Genomic DNA, 13,875 nt, shown 5'->3' on the forward strand with positions numbered 1-13,875 from the left:
AGGGACAAGGACAGGGTGAGGGAGGAGGACGGGGTAAGGGAGGAGGACGGGGCGGGGGAAGGACCAGGATGGGGTGAGGACCCAGGACGGGGTGAGGGAAGAGGTTGGGGTGAAGGACCAGGACGGGGTGAGGGCCCAGGATGGGGTGAGGGAGGAAGACGGAGTGAGGGAGGAGGTTGGGGTGAGGGACCAGGATGGGGTGAGGGACCAGGACAGGGTGAGGGAGGAGGATGGGGTGAGGGAAGAGGTTGGGGTGAAGGACCAGGACAGGGTGAGGGCCCAGGATGGGGTGAGGGAGGAAGACGGAGTGAGGGAGGAGGTTGGGGTGAGGGACCAGGATGGGGTGAGGGCCCAGGACAAGGTGAGGGAGGAGGATGGGGTGAGGAACCAGGCCGTCAGGGGGAGGCAAGGAGGCAGGACGAGGGCCCCCCCAGGCAAGGCAGCGCGCCGTCTCCTGTGCCCCCTGCCACCGGGGGGTGCCAGCCACTCCCTGGGGGTCTGCTGGCAGCACCGTGACGGCCCGTCCTGTCCCTGTCCCTGTCCCTGTCCTGCAGGCCGGGCCAGCCTTCACGATAAAGCCTCCCTGCGGCTGGAGCAGGTTCGCTCTGAGGACCAGGGCTGGTACGAGTGCAAAGTGCTCATGCTGGACCAGCAGTATGACACCTTCCACAACGGCAGCTGGGTCCACCTCACCATCAACGGTGCGTCCGGGCCGCTTCCTGGGGCCACGCGGGCCGGGGCCGGGGCGGGGGGCGCGGTCAGGGGAGGCCTTTTCCCGACTCTTCTGTCCCTGCTGCGGAGACGAGTCGGCGGGGCTGGGCCCTGGTCAGCAGCTCCCACTGCCTGCCCCCTCGGGGGTCTCCTGGGGCCTCTGGGGCCCGTGGGGTGCACAGGATGGGCAGCTCCCCGGGCACAGGATGGGCTTGCTGTGGGTGGGCGTCCTTGGAGCGAGCGGGGGATGCGGCTCGGGGAGACCGTGCCAGCCCAGGGGTGCCTTCCCACGCTAGTGGCATTCCTGGGGTCCCAACACGACAGGGTTCCTTCCCAGGTTACTATTTTGGTTCCTTGTTCAGTATGTTCACGTGAGCGACACGCGGTGAGCGTCTGCTGTGCGCTAGCGTGCACGAGGTGCTGGGGGAACGAGGGTGACGCAGCCCGGACGCGGTCCCTGCTCGTCCCGGGTTTGCCGTCTAGGAAACTAGGAATCCTGCGGAGCGTCCCCAGCTTGCCGGCGCCCGGCGTTGACGGTGCCCACGAAGCGGATCCGCTGTGTTGACGATGCTTTTTGAGTGTTTGGACAAAGGCAGCAAAGTGCTCTGCGGGGGCACTGGCGGCCTGGCCCCGAGCCTGGCCCTGCTGTGGGTGGGGGTGGGCGGGGGCCTGGGTCTGAGGCTGTGACCCCAGCAGGTGCTGGGCCCTTGCGTGTCTCCACGTGGGGAGTCTCGCGTGTCCCTGGGAGTCCTCCCTTGGGCGGAGATACTCCGGAGGAGCCAGGAGAAGCTGGAACCGTGCAGAGAAATCTGGAGAAGTGACATGTGTGCTGTGGATGTGCCACACACAGCTTGGGTCCTTCTGGGTTTGGTGTCTGTGACTGTCGGCGCCGTGGGTGGGAGGGAGATTGCTGTCGCTCCTGGCCCGGAAGCTTCTCGCCGTGTCGGTCTGCCCCGAGGGGTGGCCCCGTGTGCCCTGGCGCGTGGGCTCGGGCCATGTTCCCGGGCGGGGCAGCCTCTCGGGGGCCCGGGAGGACGGGACGTGGCCGGGCACCGGAGGCCCAGGGCTGATCTGGGCTGCCCGGTCCACGGGGTGCACTTGGCTCCTGTCCGGCGCCAGCGACTGATCGGAGGCTTATTTTAAGTCTTTGGTGCGCTGTCCCCACCACACAGCAAGCGTTTGAGTCACCTCCTTTTGATGCCAGCTGTTGTGTGTGCCGAGAATGAAAACTCATCTTAATATTAGCCCAAGCAAAACATAATTAGGAAGGTAAATCTGTTGCTAAAAGCTTCACTGACTGAACGCCGCGCCAAGAGGCCCCACGTCGAATCCTGAGGCTCTCGCGCCCCTCCCGCGCTGGGCTGGATCTCCACGCCCTTTCCCTTGCCTGTGTCCCGTCCCCGCAGCGTCCTCAGCCACCTGGTCAGCCACCGGGTCAGCCACCGGGTCGTGGCCGTGGCGGGGAGGCACTCCCATGCCCGGGAAGTAGAATTTAGCTGGAAGTTGCGCGTCGTGTTCCCGGCCCGCCTGGGTTCCCCTGCGCGGAAGTCGGTTCTTGGAGGATTCCTGATTGCTCCGGGGGGGACGAGCGTGGGCCGGGACCCGAGAAGGTTGCGTCCAGGGCACGGAGTGAGAGCCGGGTGATGGCAGGCGGCCGTCTGCAGAGGCGGCGGGAGGACGGGACCGTCTTGCGCCGCGTCTGGGCCGCGAGTTGCCTGTGGGGCCGACGCTGGCCCTCCTCCTCCTGGGGACAGGGAAGCGAGGACCTCAGAGGAGCACATCGAGGCCAGGAGGCCGTCGCACAGGCAGGTCCTCAGCCTGGACCGTGCAGAGGCCTGCGGTAGCGTGAGGGTGCTCGTGTCGCCGGTACTTACGCCGTGGGGCGCAACCTGGATCCTGGCTTTTGGGGTTGGCGTGAGTGACCCGCACACCTGGGCCTGGACACGGGGCTGCAGTGATCTTTGTCTCATAATGAAATGAAGTAATGCACACACGCCCACGCACAGATGCACGTGCACACACATGCACGTGCGCACATACCCGTGCCACATATGCACACATGCGTGCACATGCGCACACACATGCCCATGCACAGATGCACATGCATGTGCACACACACCCACGTGCACATGCACACTTGCATGTACACACATATGCAGGCCCATGCACACACCCAAGCACAGATGGACACGTACACACATGTGCATACACACACGTTCATGCAGACACATGCATACTCGCACGCACACACGTGCACACACACCCACGCACAGATGCACACATACACACATGCACATGTGCTCATACAGGAGTGCACACACCCATGTGCACACACAGATGCACACGTACACAATGCACATGTGCTCACACATGTGCACGCACACCCACGCGCACACTCAGATGCACACATACACACGCACATGTGCTCACACATCTCACACATGTGTGCACACGCCCATGCATATATCCACACGTGTGCGCACCCACACACAGATGCACACGTGCACACACGCACATGCCCACGCGCTCACATGTGTGCCCACATGCCACACATATGCACACGTGCACACATACGCCCACGCACAGATGCACACGTACACACGGCCATGCAGATGCACATGCATGTGCACACACACACTCACATGCACATACACGCCCATGCATAGATGCACACACACGCACCCCTTGAGTGTTTCTCCTGTGGCAGGCTGTGGGGATACAGCAGTGGGGTGGGCGGAACCCAGACCCGGAAGGCCGCGCACAGTTGCCGCAGGGCCTTGGGGAAACGGGAGGGAGAGCTTCCGTGAGGGGGCCCTTGCGGAGACCGGACTGGGGAGCAGGACTTACCCAGCTCAGGGCTGGCAGGTGCAGGGGGGCGTTCCAGGCTAAGGGATCAGCGTGCCTGGAAGCCCAGAGGAAGGGAGTCGGTACTCCGGGAAGGCGGCCAGGCTGTTCCCAGGGAGGTGTGGGCTGAAAGGCTAAGGACGTGGCGCCCTCTGCCGCAGGTGCCAGGACCAGGGCCTGCTCACCCTGGGACGCCTTCCCTTACCAGGAGCCCAGCTCCCAAACGGGGAGAACACAACACGCACCTTCGAGGTGAGAGCTCTCTCCCTTCATCCCCCTCCTCCACCCCGAGTTCTGAGGGCGAATATTTCCTTTATGGGCGGAGAGAGCCTGTACTGCCCACACGCTGTTGCTTCCAAATCAGAATGCTCAGTGTCAGGCATTTTCTGACGGAGATCACCTCTGGAAAATGAAAGGCCCATGAGAAATTAGAATTACAAATGGTCTCATTCTCCGTCTGTGTTTTCCCGAAGACCAGTTGGGTGGAAACAAACCCAATTATGCCTTTATCACATAGAAAATACCCCAAAAGCCCAAGCCAAGTCTTGCTTTAGGTTGGTGAATTACTTGGAGGAAAGGCCAGCCTATTTCTAACCTGCACTATTAATTATAGGGCACTTGCAAAAAAAGAATTAAGCCTGGAAACGCAGCTGGCACGCTAACACCTAATTCTGTAAATAATCGAGAGTCAAACCATTATTTTCCTGAAAACTCGAGATTGTTCAAAGTACTTTCCTGATTAGCACCTAAATAATAAAGTAATTATGTAATTAGTAATTAATTTGTCACTTCAGGACGTAATTTAATTTATTGTCTTTTCTTTTAAGCTTGACACCGGAGGTAATAGAGGCTGTGGCTGTATTACCCGTATTTCGAGGGGCAGGCTTGGCAAGAGGGGCTCTGTTGGAGATGCACACGTTCCAGGGCAGGAGGAGAGGCCTGGGAGCTGAATCTCAGGGAGCTGAGATTCCCGAATCCCTTTGTCAGGATCGGGAAGGCTGTTTGCCATCATTTTTATTAGATTAGACGTTGGATGAGGATTGATGCACTTGAAGGGCAACCGTTGTGTGAGTTTTGTGCGGGATGAAGGATGCTTGATTCACTCAGTATCCACGCCCGCCCCCGAGCCCTGGAGCCCCCGAGCCCTGGAGCCCCCGCCTGCCCCCGTGTGCCCCCGCGTGCCCACGCTGAGCCAGGGGCGCTGGAAGTGACTGAAGAAAGTGGTCTTGTCACGGTCTGGCCCCTGGGAGGTTTTATGGGTTTGAACGTGCGTGGTCTGTAGGTAGGTGTGTGTCTGCGTGTACGCTTCGTCCGTCCGTCCCTTCAACACGCATTTGCCGCGTGCTCTCTTACGTGCCAGGAACTGTGCTGGAAGCTGGGCGTGCAGTGAGATGGACAGAAAAGCTCTTTGTTCTCAGGGACAGTCCGTGATCGTGGCTTTAAGGAGAATTAAGGAGTCCAAGGGGGTGGAGAATGCCGGAAGCTGGGTCACGCACGTAAGGCAGAGATGGCATTCTAGCAAAGATTTGCCTGAACCAGAGGAGCGAGGTCTGGGTACAGACAGGACAGCAGAGGCCAAGGCCCTGCGGTAGGAAGACCAGGATGGCCGGTGGGCTGGCGCGCAGGGAAGGGGGTACGCGGTAGCGGACAGGGTGGGCGAGTGAGGGGCGGCGGGACCCAGTCTCAGGCACTCCGGCTGGTTCTCTGGAGAGGCCACAGTGCCTGAGCGTCCCGGAGGTCTCAGGTGTCCGGGGAGGTGGTGCTGTGAGAGTGATGGCGGGAGAGCCAACCTTCCACGCCTGCTGACGTGGGGAGATGCCTTTCACACACTTTGTCTCTTATTCCTCCCTCGATCCTGGAGGGCCCCATGTAGGTAGAGCCCTGGGGGGCCGGGAGTAACGTGCTGGCTACCCCACCAGTGGGGCGAGCACTTTAACTGGGGCTTGGCCTCAAGACGAGCTGCACTCGTGCCGCCCCCGCCTGGCCTGGGCCCCAGGGCTGGGGTCCCCGGTGGGGCCTCCTGCTGGTCCACAGGGGACGTGGACCCGGTTGACTCTCCAGGCAGCTCGCACCGACGAGCTGAGGCTGTGACGGCTGCGGGTGCGTATCCGAACCGGGTGGAAATTTGGTCTAAGCTCCAGTCCGCGCAGGTGGAGGTGGGGGGACCAGGTGCAAACTCCGGAGAGCGCTCAGAAGGGAGTCGCCTGCAGATGGGGCCCCTCTTTCTGCTGGATGTTGGGAGGATGCTGGGAAGGGAGGAGCGGGAAGGGAGGAGCGTGCAGGATGCTCGCGGGATCCCCCGCAGCAGCCAGGCCAGTGGTCGCTGTGGGCCCAGGGGGAGCTCAGATAGCAGGTGCCGTGGAAGTGGGGCCTGGCGGGGGGTGGGGGTGGGGGGGGGCTGTGGGCATGTCAGGGGGGTGGGGGGAGGACCAGGGAGGACGGAGCTGGTGTGCGCAGGCTGCGCGAGAGCTCCTGTCCGTGCAGGGCACAGAGCCTCAGCAAACCCCTGGGGGCTGCGCATCAGCCCAGTAGGCCCGGTGAAGGTCAGCGATGTGCACCCCGCCAGGCGCACTTTAGACTTTGGGTCTTGCCTCCCCGTGTAAGACTCCCGGGCACAGGGCTAGCCTGTGTCCCCGTTCCTCCGCGTGCCCCAGCACCTCGTGAGGCTCACGTGGGCACACGGCGCGGTGCCGGGCTAGCGCCACCCTGCGTCTCTCTGCAGCCCCTCCCACCTTCACGGAAACACCCCCCCAGTACATCGAGGCCAAGGAGGGTGGCAGTGTGACCATGACCTGCACAGCTTTTGGGAACCCCAAGCCCATTGTCACCTGGCTCAAGGAGGGGACACTCCTAGGTGCTAGTGGGAAATACCAGGTAAGCGTGGTCCTCCTGGCTCACCCTCCCTTCGCCCCAGCCCTCCCTCCACGGCGGCCTCCCACTTCCCGTGACCTGTGTGCTTGGAGGGAGAGGGGCAGGAGGTGCCTGGCTCCGTGTGCCCCCAGTGCTCCATGCCCACCTGGGACTGGCGTCGCTAGGGCCCCATGGGGGGTACTGAGCTCCGTCTCCCCTTGGCCCCAGGTGAGTGATGGCAGCCTGACGGTGACGTCGGTCAGCAGAGAGGACAGAGGTGCCTACACCTGTCGTGCATATAGCATCCAGGGGGAGGCCGTCCACACCACCCACCTGCTTGTCCAAGGTGAGAGCGCTTTCTCTCCTCTCCGTGCCCCAGACCTTTTGCAGGGCCTCCCGGCCCATCTGAGGTGCACCGGGGTTTCCCCAGGGCGCAGCTGGGGTGGCTGGAGAGGTGGGCAGCCCGTGGGGACCGGGGTGGGCTCCCCCTGACTGTCGTGCAGTTCGCGGCAGGTGGCACCGTGTCGGGTGGGTTTTGGGTTTCCCCATCTGTCCACATAGTGTCCTGCTGTGCCTCGCTCTTCCCGGGGGAGGGGGCGTCCCTCAGGCTCCCACCCATGGGTGATGGCGTCCGTAAATCTAGACAGACCCCAGGTGTTTGGACAGTACCAAGGGTGTGGGCAGAGCTGGGGTCTGCACGGTCAGCCCCGGGGCGTCGCCGTGTGCCCCCCAGGAGGTGGATTCGGGCGCTGGGGAGGCTGGCTGGGCCGCCAGGGCTGCCGGGGCCGGGTCCTCTCTGTCTCCCCCGACCGGCAGTGCCACCCAGGTCCCTCTGCTGCCAGGAGAGCCGCCCCCTCAGGACGCGGCCAGCGCCAGGAGGCCTGGGGTCTCCCCCCATCTTGACTCTGCTTGCCCCTGCCTCTCCCCCCATCTGCCCCCCTGACCTCCGGCTGCTAAGCGGCACCAGCGTCTTCACTGCTTCAGAGGCCAGATCCTTGCTCAGTACTGAGAGGAGTGGCCTTTGCCCTCCTGCGAGTCCCCCGCTCGGGTTCTGGAGGGCAGGCCGGGGCGTGGGGGGTCGGATGGCCGGTCTGGGAGCCCGGGTTTTATGGAGGCCACGTGCCTGGCTGGGGTGCAGGTGTTCCCAGGCAGGGGCCTGCAGCTGGCTGCGGAGAGGGGGTGGGGGGGCATGTCGTGACCCTGCCCCAGGACCTTTGCATCTGTCGGGTCTGTCAGGAGACTGAGAACCTAAGCCCTGGCGACCGCTAGGGGGGCATCTCCACGACAGCTCCCTCCCCGGGGTCCGGACACCCCGTCCTGAGGCCCCGCAGGCCCCGCTGGGAGGCCTCAGAGCTGTCGCTCTCCCCTCCTGCACCACGTAAGGTCCCGTTTGTTTCCTGTCCGTCCCCCCCCACCAGGGCCTCCGTTCATCGTTTCGCCTCCTGAGAACATCACGGTCAACATCTCCCAGGATGCGCTGCTCACCTGCCGGGCAGAGGCGTACCCCGGCAACCTCACCTACACCTGGTACTGGCAGGATGAGAACGTCTACTTCCAGAAGTGAGCGAGCTGCCCTGCCCTGTGGGGTCCCCAGCCACCCGGCCTCCCAGGGGCGGGGCCTCTGAGCAGGGCGGCCACAGCGGCCCTAGGGCACAGGGAGCCTGCAGTGGGGTGGCCGGCCCTCCCCCCCCCGCCCGCCGCCTGGCCCCGCTGGCTCAGGGGGGATCCTCTCCCCTCCGTGCCGACCCGCCCCTGCTTGTCTCCTTGTGTGTTCGCAGCGACCTGAAGTTGAGAGTGCGGATCTTGATCGACGGGACCCTGATCATCTTCCGGGTGAAGCCTGAGGATGCCGGGAAGTACACCTGCGTCCCCAGCAACAGCCTGGGGCGCTCCCCCTCTGCCTCGGCGTACCTAACCGTGCAGTGTGAGTAGGGACGGGCGGCGGCCACACGTGGTGGGGTTCCTGAAGAGGCCGGCCCCGTGGGCACCCTCGAGAGCGAGGGTCACTGGAGGGGTGGGGCGGAGGCCTGACGGGATGCAGGGGGAGACCGAGGCCCGGGCTGCTGGGCCGAGGGAGGGTAGCTCTGGCCGGACCAAGGATGCCCTGTGAGCTGGGCTCCGTGGGGGCTCCGGGATGGGCAGACCCGAGCGGTCGTGCCTGCGCCGGCGACTGGCCCACCCTCCCCCCGGACTGTGAGCGAGATGCTCTCTGGCGCTTCTCCCCTCAGGTGTGCGAGGGAGGGCAGGTGCATGTGGTGTTGGCTTAGGCTTCCCCCCAGCCCTGCACGTCCCCTGCCGCGGACGGGCGTTTGGGGAGGAGGGGGCAGACCGTCTCCTGGGGCGACTGGGCCCGGGGGCCGCCGACACCCGGCTCGCCCTTGGCTCTCCACTCGCTCTTCTCCGGAGCTGCCAGGGATCCAAATGGATGGGCCGCCCCTCACGCCAGCACAGCCGAGGGCTTTTGTGCAAAAGCACAATAATTCAGTTGCTCATCTTGAATCCGTCAGCATCGTCCGTGCCTTCCCACCCCCTGGCAAGTGGTGCTGAGACGGAGAGAGGAGGACGAGCGACGAGGATTAATGACTTCCTTTGGTTTGCGGATGGCCCTGTCGCTGTGACTGGGGGCGACAGGCTCCCCATCGCGCGAGGGCCGGTGCGGGACGCGGGACAGCGGCTCGCCCCCAAGGGCACTCCCGGGCAGGGCGACAGGGGCGGCCGGGCCAGCACCGAGCTGTGAGCGAGTGCCACAGCGGAGACCCCGGGCCGCGGGGCGGGTCTCCCGAGGCCTCTGCACGGCTGGCCGGTGACTGTCCCGCGAGTGGGCGCCGCGGCGTCGGGGCCGGGCCGGCCTGCGAGCCCTGCTCCGCCGCTCACCGCACACGGTCGCCGTGTCGGTGTCCATGCAGCGGTTCTGGCCGCGCGGGCCAAGGTGTCCCCGTGCCGCCCCTGCCGTTGCCGTCGTCAGCAGCGGGCAGGCTCTCGGCGCGCGATGTCCCGAGTCCCCGGGCATCGAGGACCCTGAGGCCCAAGAAGCAATGTGACGTGACTGGGACGTCGGGTTGGTCCCGCCCAGACCTGCAGTCAGGAACACGGTTTACATGCGACTTCGCCGGTGCCCTGCACTGGGCTGGGCCTTTGTGAAGGGGCCTGGGAAGGGACGGGCCCACCTGCAGGAGCAGAGACCCGAGGGGCGGCCTCCGGAGGAAGACGAGTCCAGGCGGGAGGAAGCCCCGTGGGGGAAGCCATGGGCTGCCGTGCCCTCCCCGTGCCTCCCCGTGTCCCCCCGGTGCCATCTCCTGCTCCCGCGTGTCCCTTTTTACCTCCTTCTTGCCTCCAAGGAGAATCCGGGATGGGGGGCGGGGTGAGGTTTTCAGGTGGGTGAGACAAGGATCTTCATTTCTGCTAAAAAGTGGTTGTTCAGAGGATTTCCCATTCATAAACCTTTTGAAGATCTTGGAGGAAAAAAAAACCCCTACATGCAAAAGTAGGAAGCTGTGTCTAAATATACACCTCGGCCTGGTATTTATGTAATGCTGTTCTCTGAAGAGCTCCGAGTGCTCATTCATCCTCGCCGCCTCACGGGAAGTTCTGGATCTTTCTCCCTGGTAGCCCTCGGGGGACGTTGGGGGAAGAGTCGAAAGGTGATGAGTCACCCACATCACAGGAAGCGCCGCACGCTCTTCTCCCGGGGACTTTTCATCCGTGGCCGCCGAGGTCGATTCTGCATCCCAACCGCACGGAGGGGAAACTGAGGCTGGGGGGGTTGGACAGCGAGCACCGTGGAGAGGAGAGAAAAGAAGCGCCACTGGTCCCGCCTCGCAGCACCTGTGCCTAGGGCGACGCTCCTCTTGGGCTTAGGGCGTGGACGGAGAGGTCGGAGAGGTCAGAGAGGTCAGAGGACCCCGAGCCCGGGTCGAGGAGCCGCTGCTGGGGGGTGCGGTCAAATGTCCACTTGGAGTTTGAGGTCCAGGGGAGGAGCCTCGGGAGCCCTTGCTGTGCCAGGAGCATCGGAGGAGCGTCTGGCTGGGGCAAGCTCCGGGGCCTCCCGACTGGAAACAGGACTCGTGGGGGACGCTGGCGGCGGGCAGCCTGCACGGCCCCTGGGGCGTCCGTCTTGTCCCTCGTGGTGGCCGGCACCTGGCCCCGTTGGGAGCACTGGGGACACATGTGGTGCTAACTGGACGGGGGAAGGGGTGGGGGTGGGGGTCGGGGGTGGCAGGCCCCGGGAGGCCCGCTGTCTGTGTGGCCCCTGGGCCGGGGTGCGTGGGGCCCCGGCCGCTGCCTGGGATCCTCGCTCCTGCACATCCTCGTGCCCTCGTATCTCACCCCACATTGTCGCCCTGCAGACCCAGCCCGCGTCCTCAACATGCCCCCTGTCATCTACGTGCCCGTGGGAATTCACGGCTACATCCGCTGCCCTGTGGACGCAGAGCCGCCGGCCACCGTGGTCAAGTGGAACAAGGATGGCCGCCCGCTGCAGGTCGAGAAGGTGCTAGAGGGATGCCCGTGGGGTCCCAGCGCCGCGCGCCTCCCGATGGCCGAGGCTGCCCCCGAGGGTCCGGTTCCCTGCCCGGGCTCCTGCACTCCCCACCCCACCTCTGGGGGTGCAAAGCTGCTTGGGGGGGGTGGTCTGCGGGGCCTGAGCCCCTGGCCCAGGCTGGCTGCTGCTCTGCCTCCCCGGCCGGCCGGAGCCCCTGCCCTGACACTGGCTCCCCGCTGTGCTGTCTGCTTGGGCAGAACCTGGGCTGGACCCTGATGGAGGATGGCTCCATTCGGATTGAGGAGGCCACAGAGGAGGCCCTTGGCACTTACACCTGTGTGCCTTACAACACCCTGGGGACCATGGGCCAGTCTGCTCCCGCACGGCTTGTCCTGAAGGTGAGTCTGGGGCTGAGTGGCTGTGGAGCGGGCGCCCCGAGCGCTGGGCGTCACCAGGTGGCCGTGTCCTCCCTAGGACCCCCCGTATTTTACGGTGCTACCAGGCTGGGAATATCGGCAGGAGGCTGGCCGGGAGCTGCTCATTCCCTGTGCTGCTGCCGGGGACCCCTTCCCCGTCATCACGTGGAGAAAGGTACCCCCGGGTTCTGGAGCCTGGGAAGTGGGGCGGCGGTGGGGGGGGCAGTGAGGGGGCGAGGAGGGGACGGGGCTTGGTGGGGGGACGGGAGGAGCAGGTTGCGGGGCCTGGTAGCAGCTCTGCTGGGAGAAGGTGGGGTGCAGAGGAGTGGGGTGGGCCCCCTGCGGGAGGGGCAGCGGGGGCGGGCTGAGACTTGGGGTGCCCCTCGCTCCTCCGGCCTCTGATGTGTGGGTGGCTTCTCTTCCTCCCTGCTGACCTGGCTCCTCCCCTGGCGCCCTGCCCTGCCTTCCTCCTGCCCCCTTGTTGGCCAAGGTAGGGAAGCCCAGCAGAAGCAAGCACAACGCCCTGCCCAGCGGGAGCCTCCAGTTTCGAGCCCTGAGTAAGGAGGACCACGGGGAGTGGGAGTGCATCGCCACCAACGTGGTCACCAGCATCACTGCCAGTACCCACCTGACCGTCATCGGTACGGGGGCTGCGGGCAGGAGGGCTGCGGTCTGGGTGCTGCACACGGTTGCCCACTCTGGGTGCTGTGCACAGTTGCCTGCTCTGGGTGCTGCGCACAGTCTGCCTGCTCTGGGTGCTGCGCACAGTCTGCCCGCTCTGGGTGCTGCGCACAGTCACCTGCTCTGAGTGCTGCGCACGGTTGCCTGCTCTGGGCGTCTCTCCTGAATCGGCCCGCCTCGGAACTGGGAGCCTGCCACGTGCAGCCCTAGCCCTCTAGACGCTGCCCGAGGGAAGGGGCCAGGGGGCCTGTCCTGGGGGATCTTCCTCGGGCGAGATGCCCCCAGCAACACCCCCAGGCAGACCGAGGCATGTGCGTAGGCAGGAGCAGCTGCTGGGGGTCTGTGTCCAGAGCCCGGGAGGGGTCTCGGGAGGGCCCAGCGTGGAGGTTCCTGGTGCTGCCGCGTCCCCACGTAGCCGCCCGTGGGTGGAGAGGCGGTGGCGCCAGCCGAGGCCAAGGCGGCAGGCGTTGCCGCAGTCTCAGGCCCTGTACCCGGTGGTGCCCGTCCCCTATAACCCGAGGCGAGAGCGGATAGCCCGGTGCACCCCGTTGGGCCCGGGCCTGGCGTGGGTCGCACACCTCGCGGGCATCGCACCGCCGGGCAGCGCGGGCTCAGGACGCACAGGCGGGAAGCTCTTAACAGTCGTGTTGCGCGGCCTGTCACGCCGGCGGTCGGGTGGCGTGTGGCTCTCGTGGGGCCGGAGGACCTGGCGGGTCGGGGGCTTTCTGGCTTTGCCTGTGAGCTCCGGGGAGAGTGTGTGCTCGGGGGGAGCCCAGGACTTCGGCCCGGGGTGACGCAGGCTCCAGGTTCCCTTCGCTCAGGCCGAGTGCTCCGGGAGGCACGGGGCGGGTTTCCTGCCGCAGCCCTGCTGCGCGGGCGTCGGCTCCTCCGGGGTCCCCGAGGGCCCCGAGCGCCCCCTTGGGCACTGCCCTCGCCACCACGCGGTGCCGCTGCGGCCCGGCTCGCTGGGCCCAGCTCGTTTTGGTCTGAGAGGACTCCGCTTGGTCTCCAGGCACCAGCCCCCATGCCCCGGGCAGTGTCCGGGTCCAGGTCTCCATGACAACTGCCAACGTGTCCTGGGAGCCAGGCTATGATGGAGGATTCGAGCAGACATTCTCAGTTTGGTACGGACCTCTGTGAGTCACCCCCGCATGCTTTGCTCTCTGCTTCTCCCTCCCCGACCCCCGACTTCAGGCAGCCCCCGGGGGGTAGACGCTAGGAGGAGGAGACGGTTCTTGGCCTGCTAGGCCTCCCGGCCGCGAGGTGCGTGGACGCGGTGACTAGCTCTCGGGGACTCCGGGCCCTCTCTGCCTTCCGGCCTGGAAGGTTTGGGACGCCAGCTTAGCTTGTGGCCTGACGTGACCACCGGCCTCTGCTGCTCCTTCCCCAGCTTATCTCCCGGCCCCCTTTTGTGTCCTTGGATCATGCTCCTTTGAGGTTCCTCTGCCCTCTGGAGTCTGGAGGAGACTCCGGGGATCTTCAAGGGCGTTGTGCAACAGCCCGGCAGGAGGCGTGGACTCTAACTGTTATGCCGTGGCTTCCCCAGGGGTTCCAGGAACCCGTTGGAAGTGGTGCTTGCCTTCCGGCCTGGTCTTCAGCATCTCCTTTCCTCCAGGACCCTGTGTCTCTATCTGTGTTTATGTCTCTCCTGCTCAGTTGGCCGGATGTGGCGATGGGAGATCTTTGCCCGAACCTTGGGGGTAGGTTAGGGAATCTCAGAGATGCACACATCAGGCTGAGGTCGGGGTGGGGCACCGCAGGGGTGGAGAGGGGGACCTGTAGCTGAGCTCCTTCCCGATCCCCACGGAATTCCCTCCCTGTCCTGAGCCGGGGACCGGCCCCCGCAGCGTGGGACACCGCCGAGCAGGAGGGTGGGTCCTCCTTTCAGACCTG

The 13,875-nt window shown here is 65.2% G+C and overlaps 1 protein-coding gene across 3 annotated transcripts in view; it reads left to right on the forward strand.

The window, feature by feature from the left end:
* Window positions 1-13,875, forward strand: part of IGSF9B (immunoglobulin superfamily member 9B) — a 56,516-nt gene that overhangs the window by 12,853 nt on the left and 29,788 nt on the right. For 2 of the 3 annotated variants that reach the window (XR_003143344.3, XM_025464864.3), the window contains exons 3-12: window positions 555-701; window positions 6,278-6,429; window positions 6,634-6,751; window positions 7,824-7,965; window positions 8,184-8,329; window positions 10,752-10,894; window positions 11,143-11,283; window positions 11,360-11,476; window positions 11,792-11,942; window positions 12,995-13,118. Coding sequence is in view for 2 of the 3 variants with exons in the window: in XM_025464864.3 (XP_025320649.1) it covers window positions 555-701; window positions 6,278-6,429; window positions 6,634-6,751; window positions 7,824-7,965; window positions 8,184-8,329; window positions 10,752-10,894; window positions 11,143-11,283; window positions 11,360-11,476; window positions 11,792-11,942; window positions 12,995-13,118 (1,381 nt within the window). In the remaining variant the exon portion in view is untranslated. The remainder of the gene's footprint in view (window positions 1-554; window positions 702-6,277; window positions 6,430-6,633; window positions 6,752-7,823; window positions 7,966-8,183; window positions 8,330-10,751; window positions 10,895-11,142; window positions 11,284-11,359; window positions 11,477-11,791; window positions 11,943-12,994; window positions 13,119-13,875) is intronic. The other variant, XM_025464865.3, reaches the window with a different exon arrangement.

The sequence above is a fragment of the Canis lupus genome, chromosome 5 (assembly GCF_003254725.2).
Source record: "Canis lupus dingo isolate Sandy chromosome 5, ASM325472v2, whole genome shotgun sequence".
Lineage (NCBI taxonomy): Eukaryota > Metazoa > Chordata > Mammalia > Carnivora > Canidae > Canis > Canis lupus.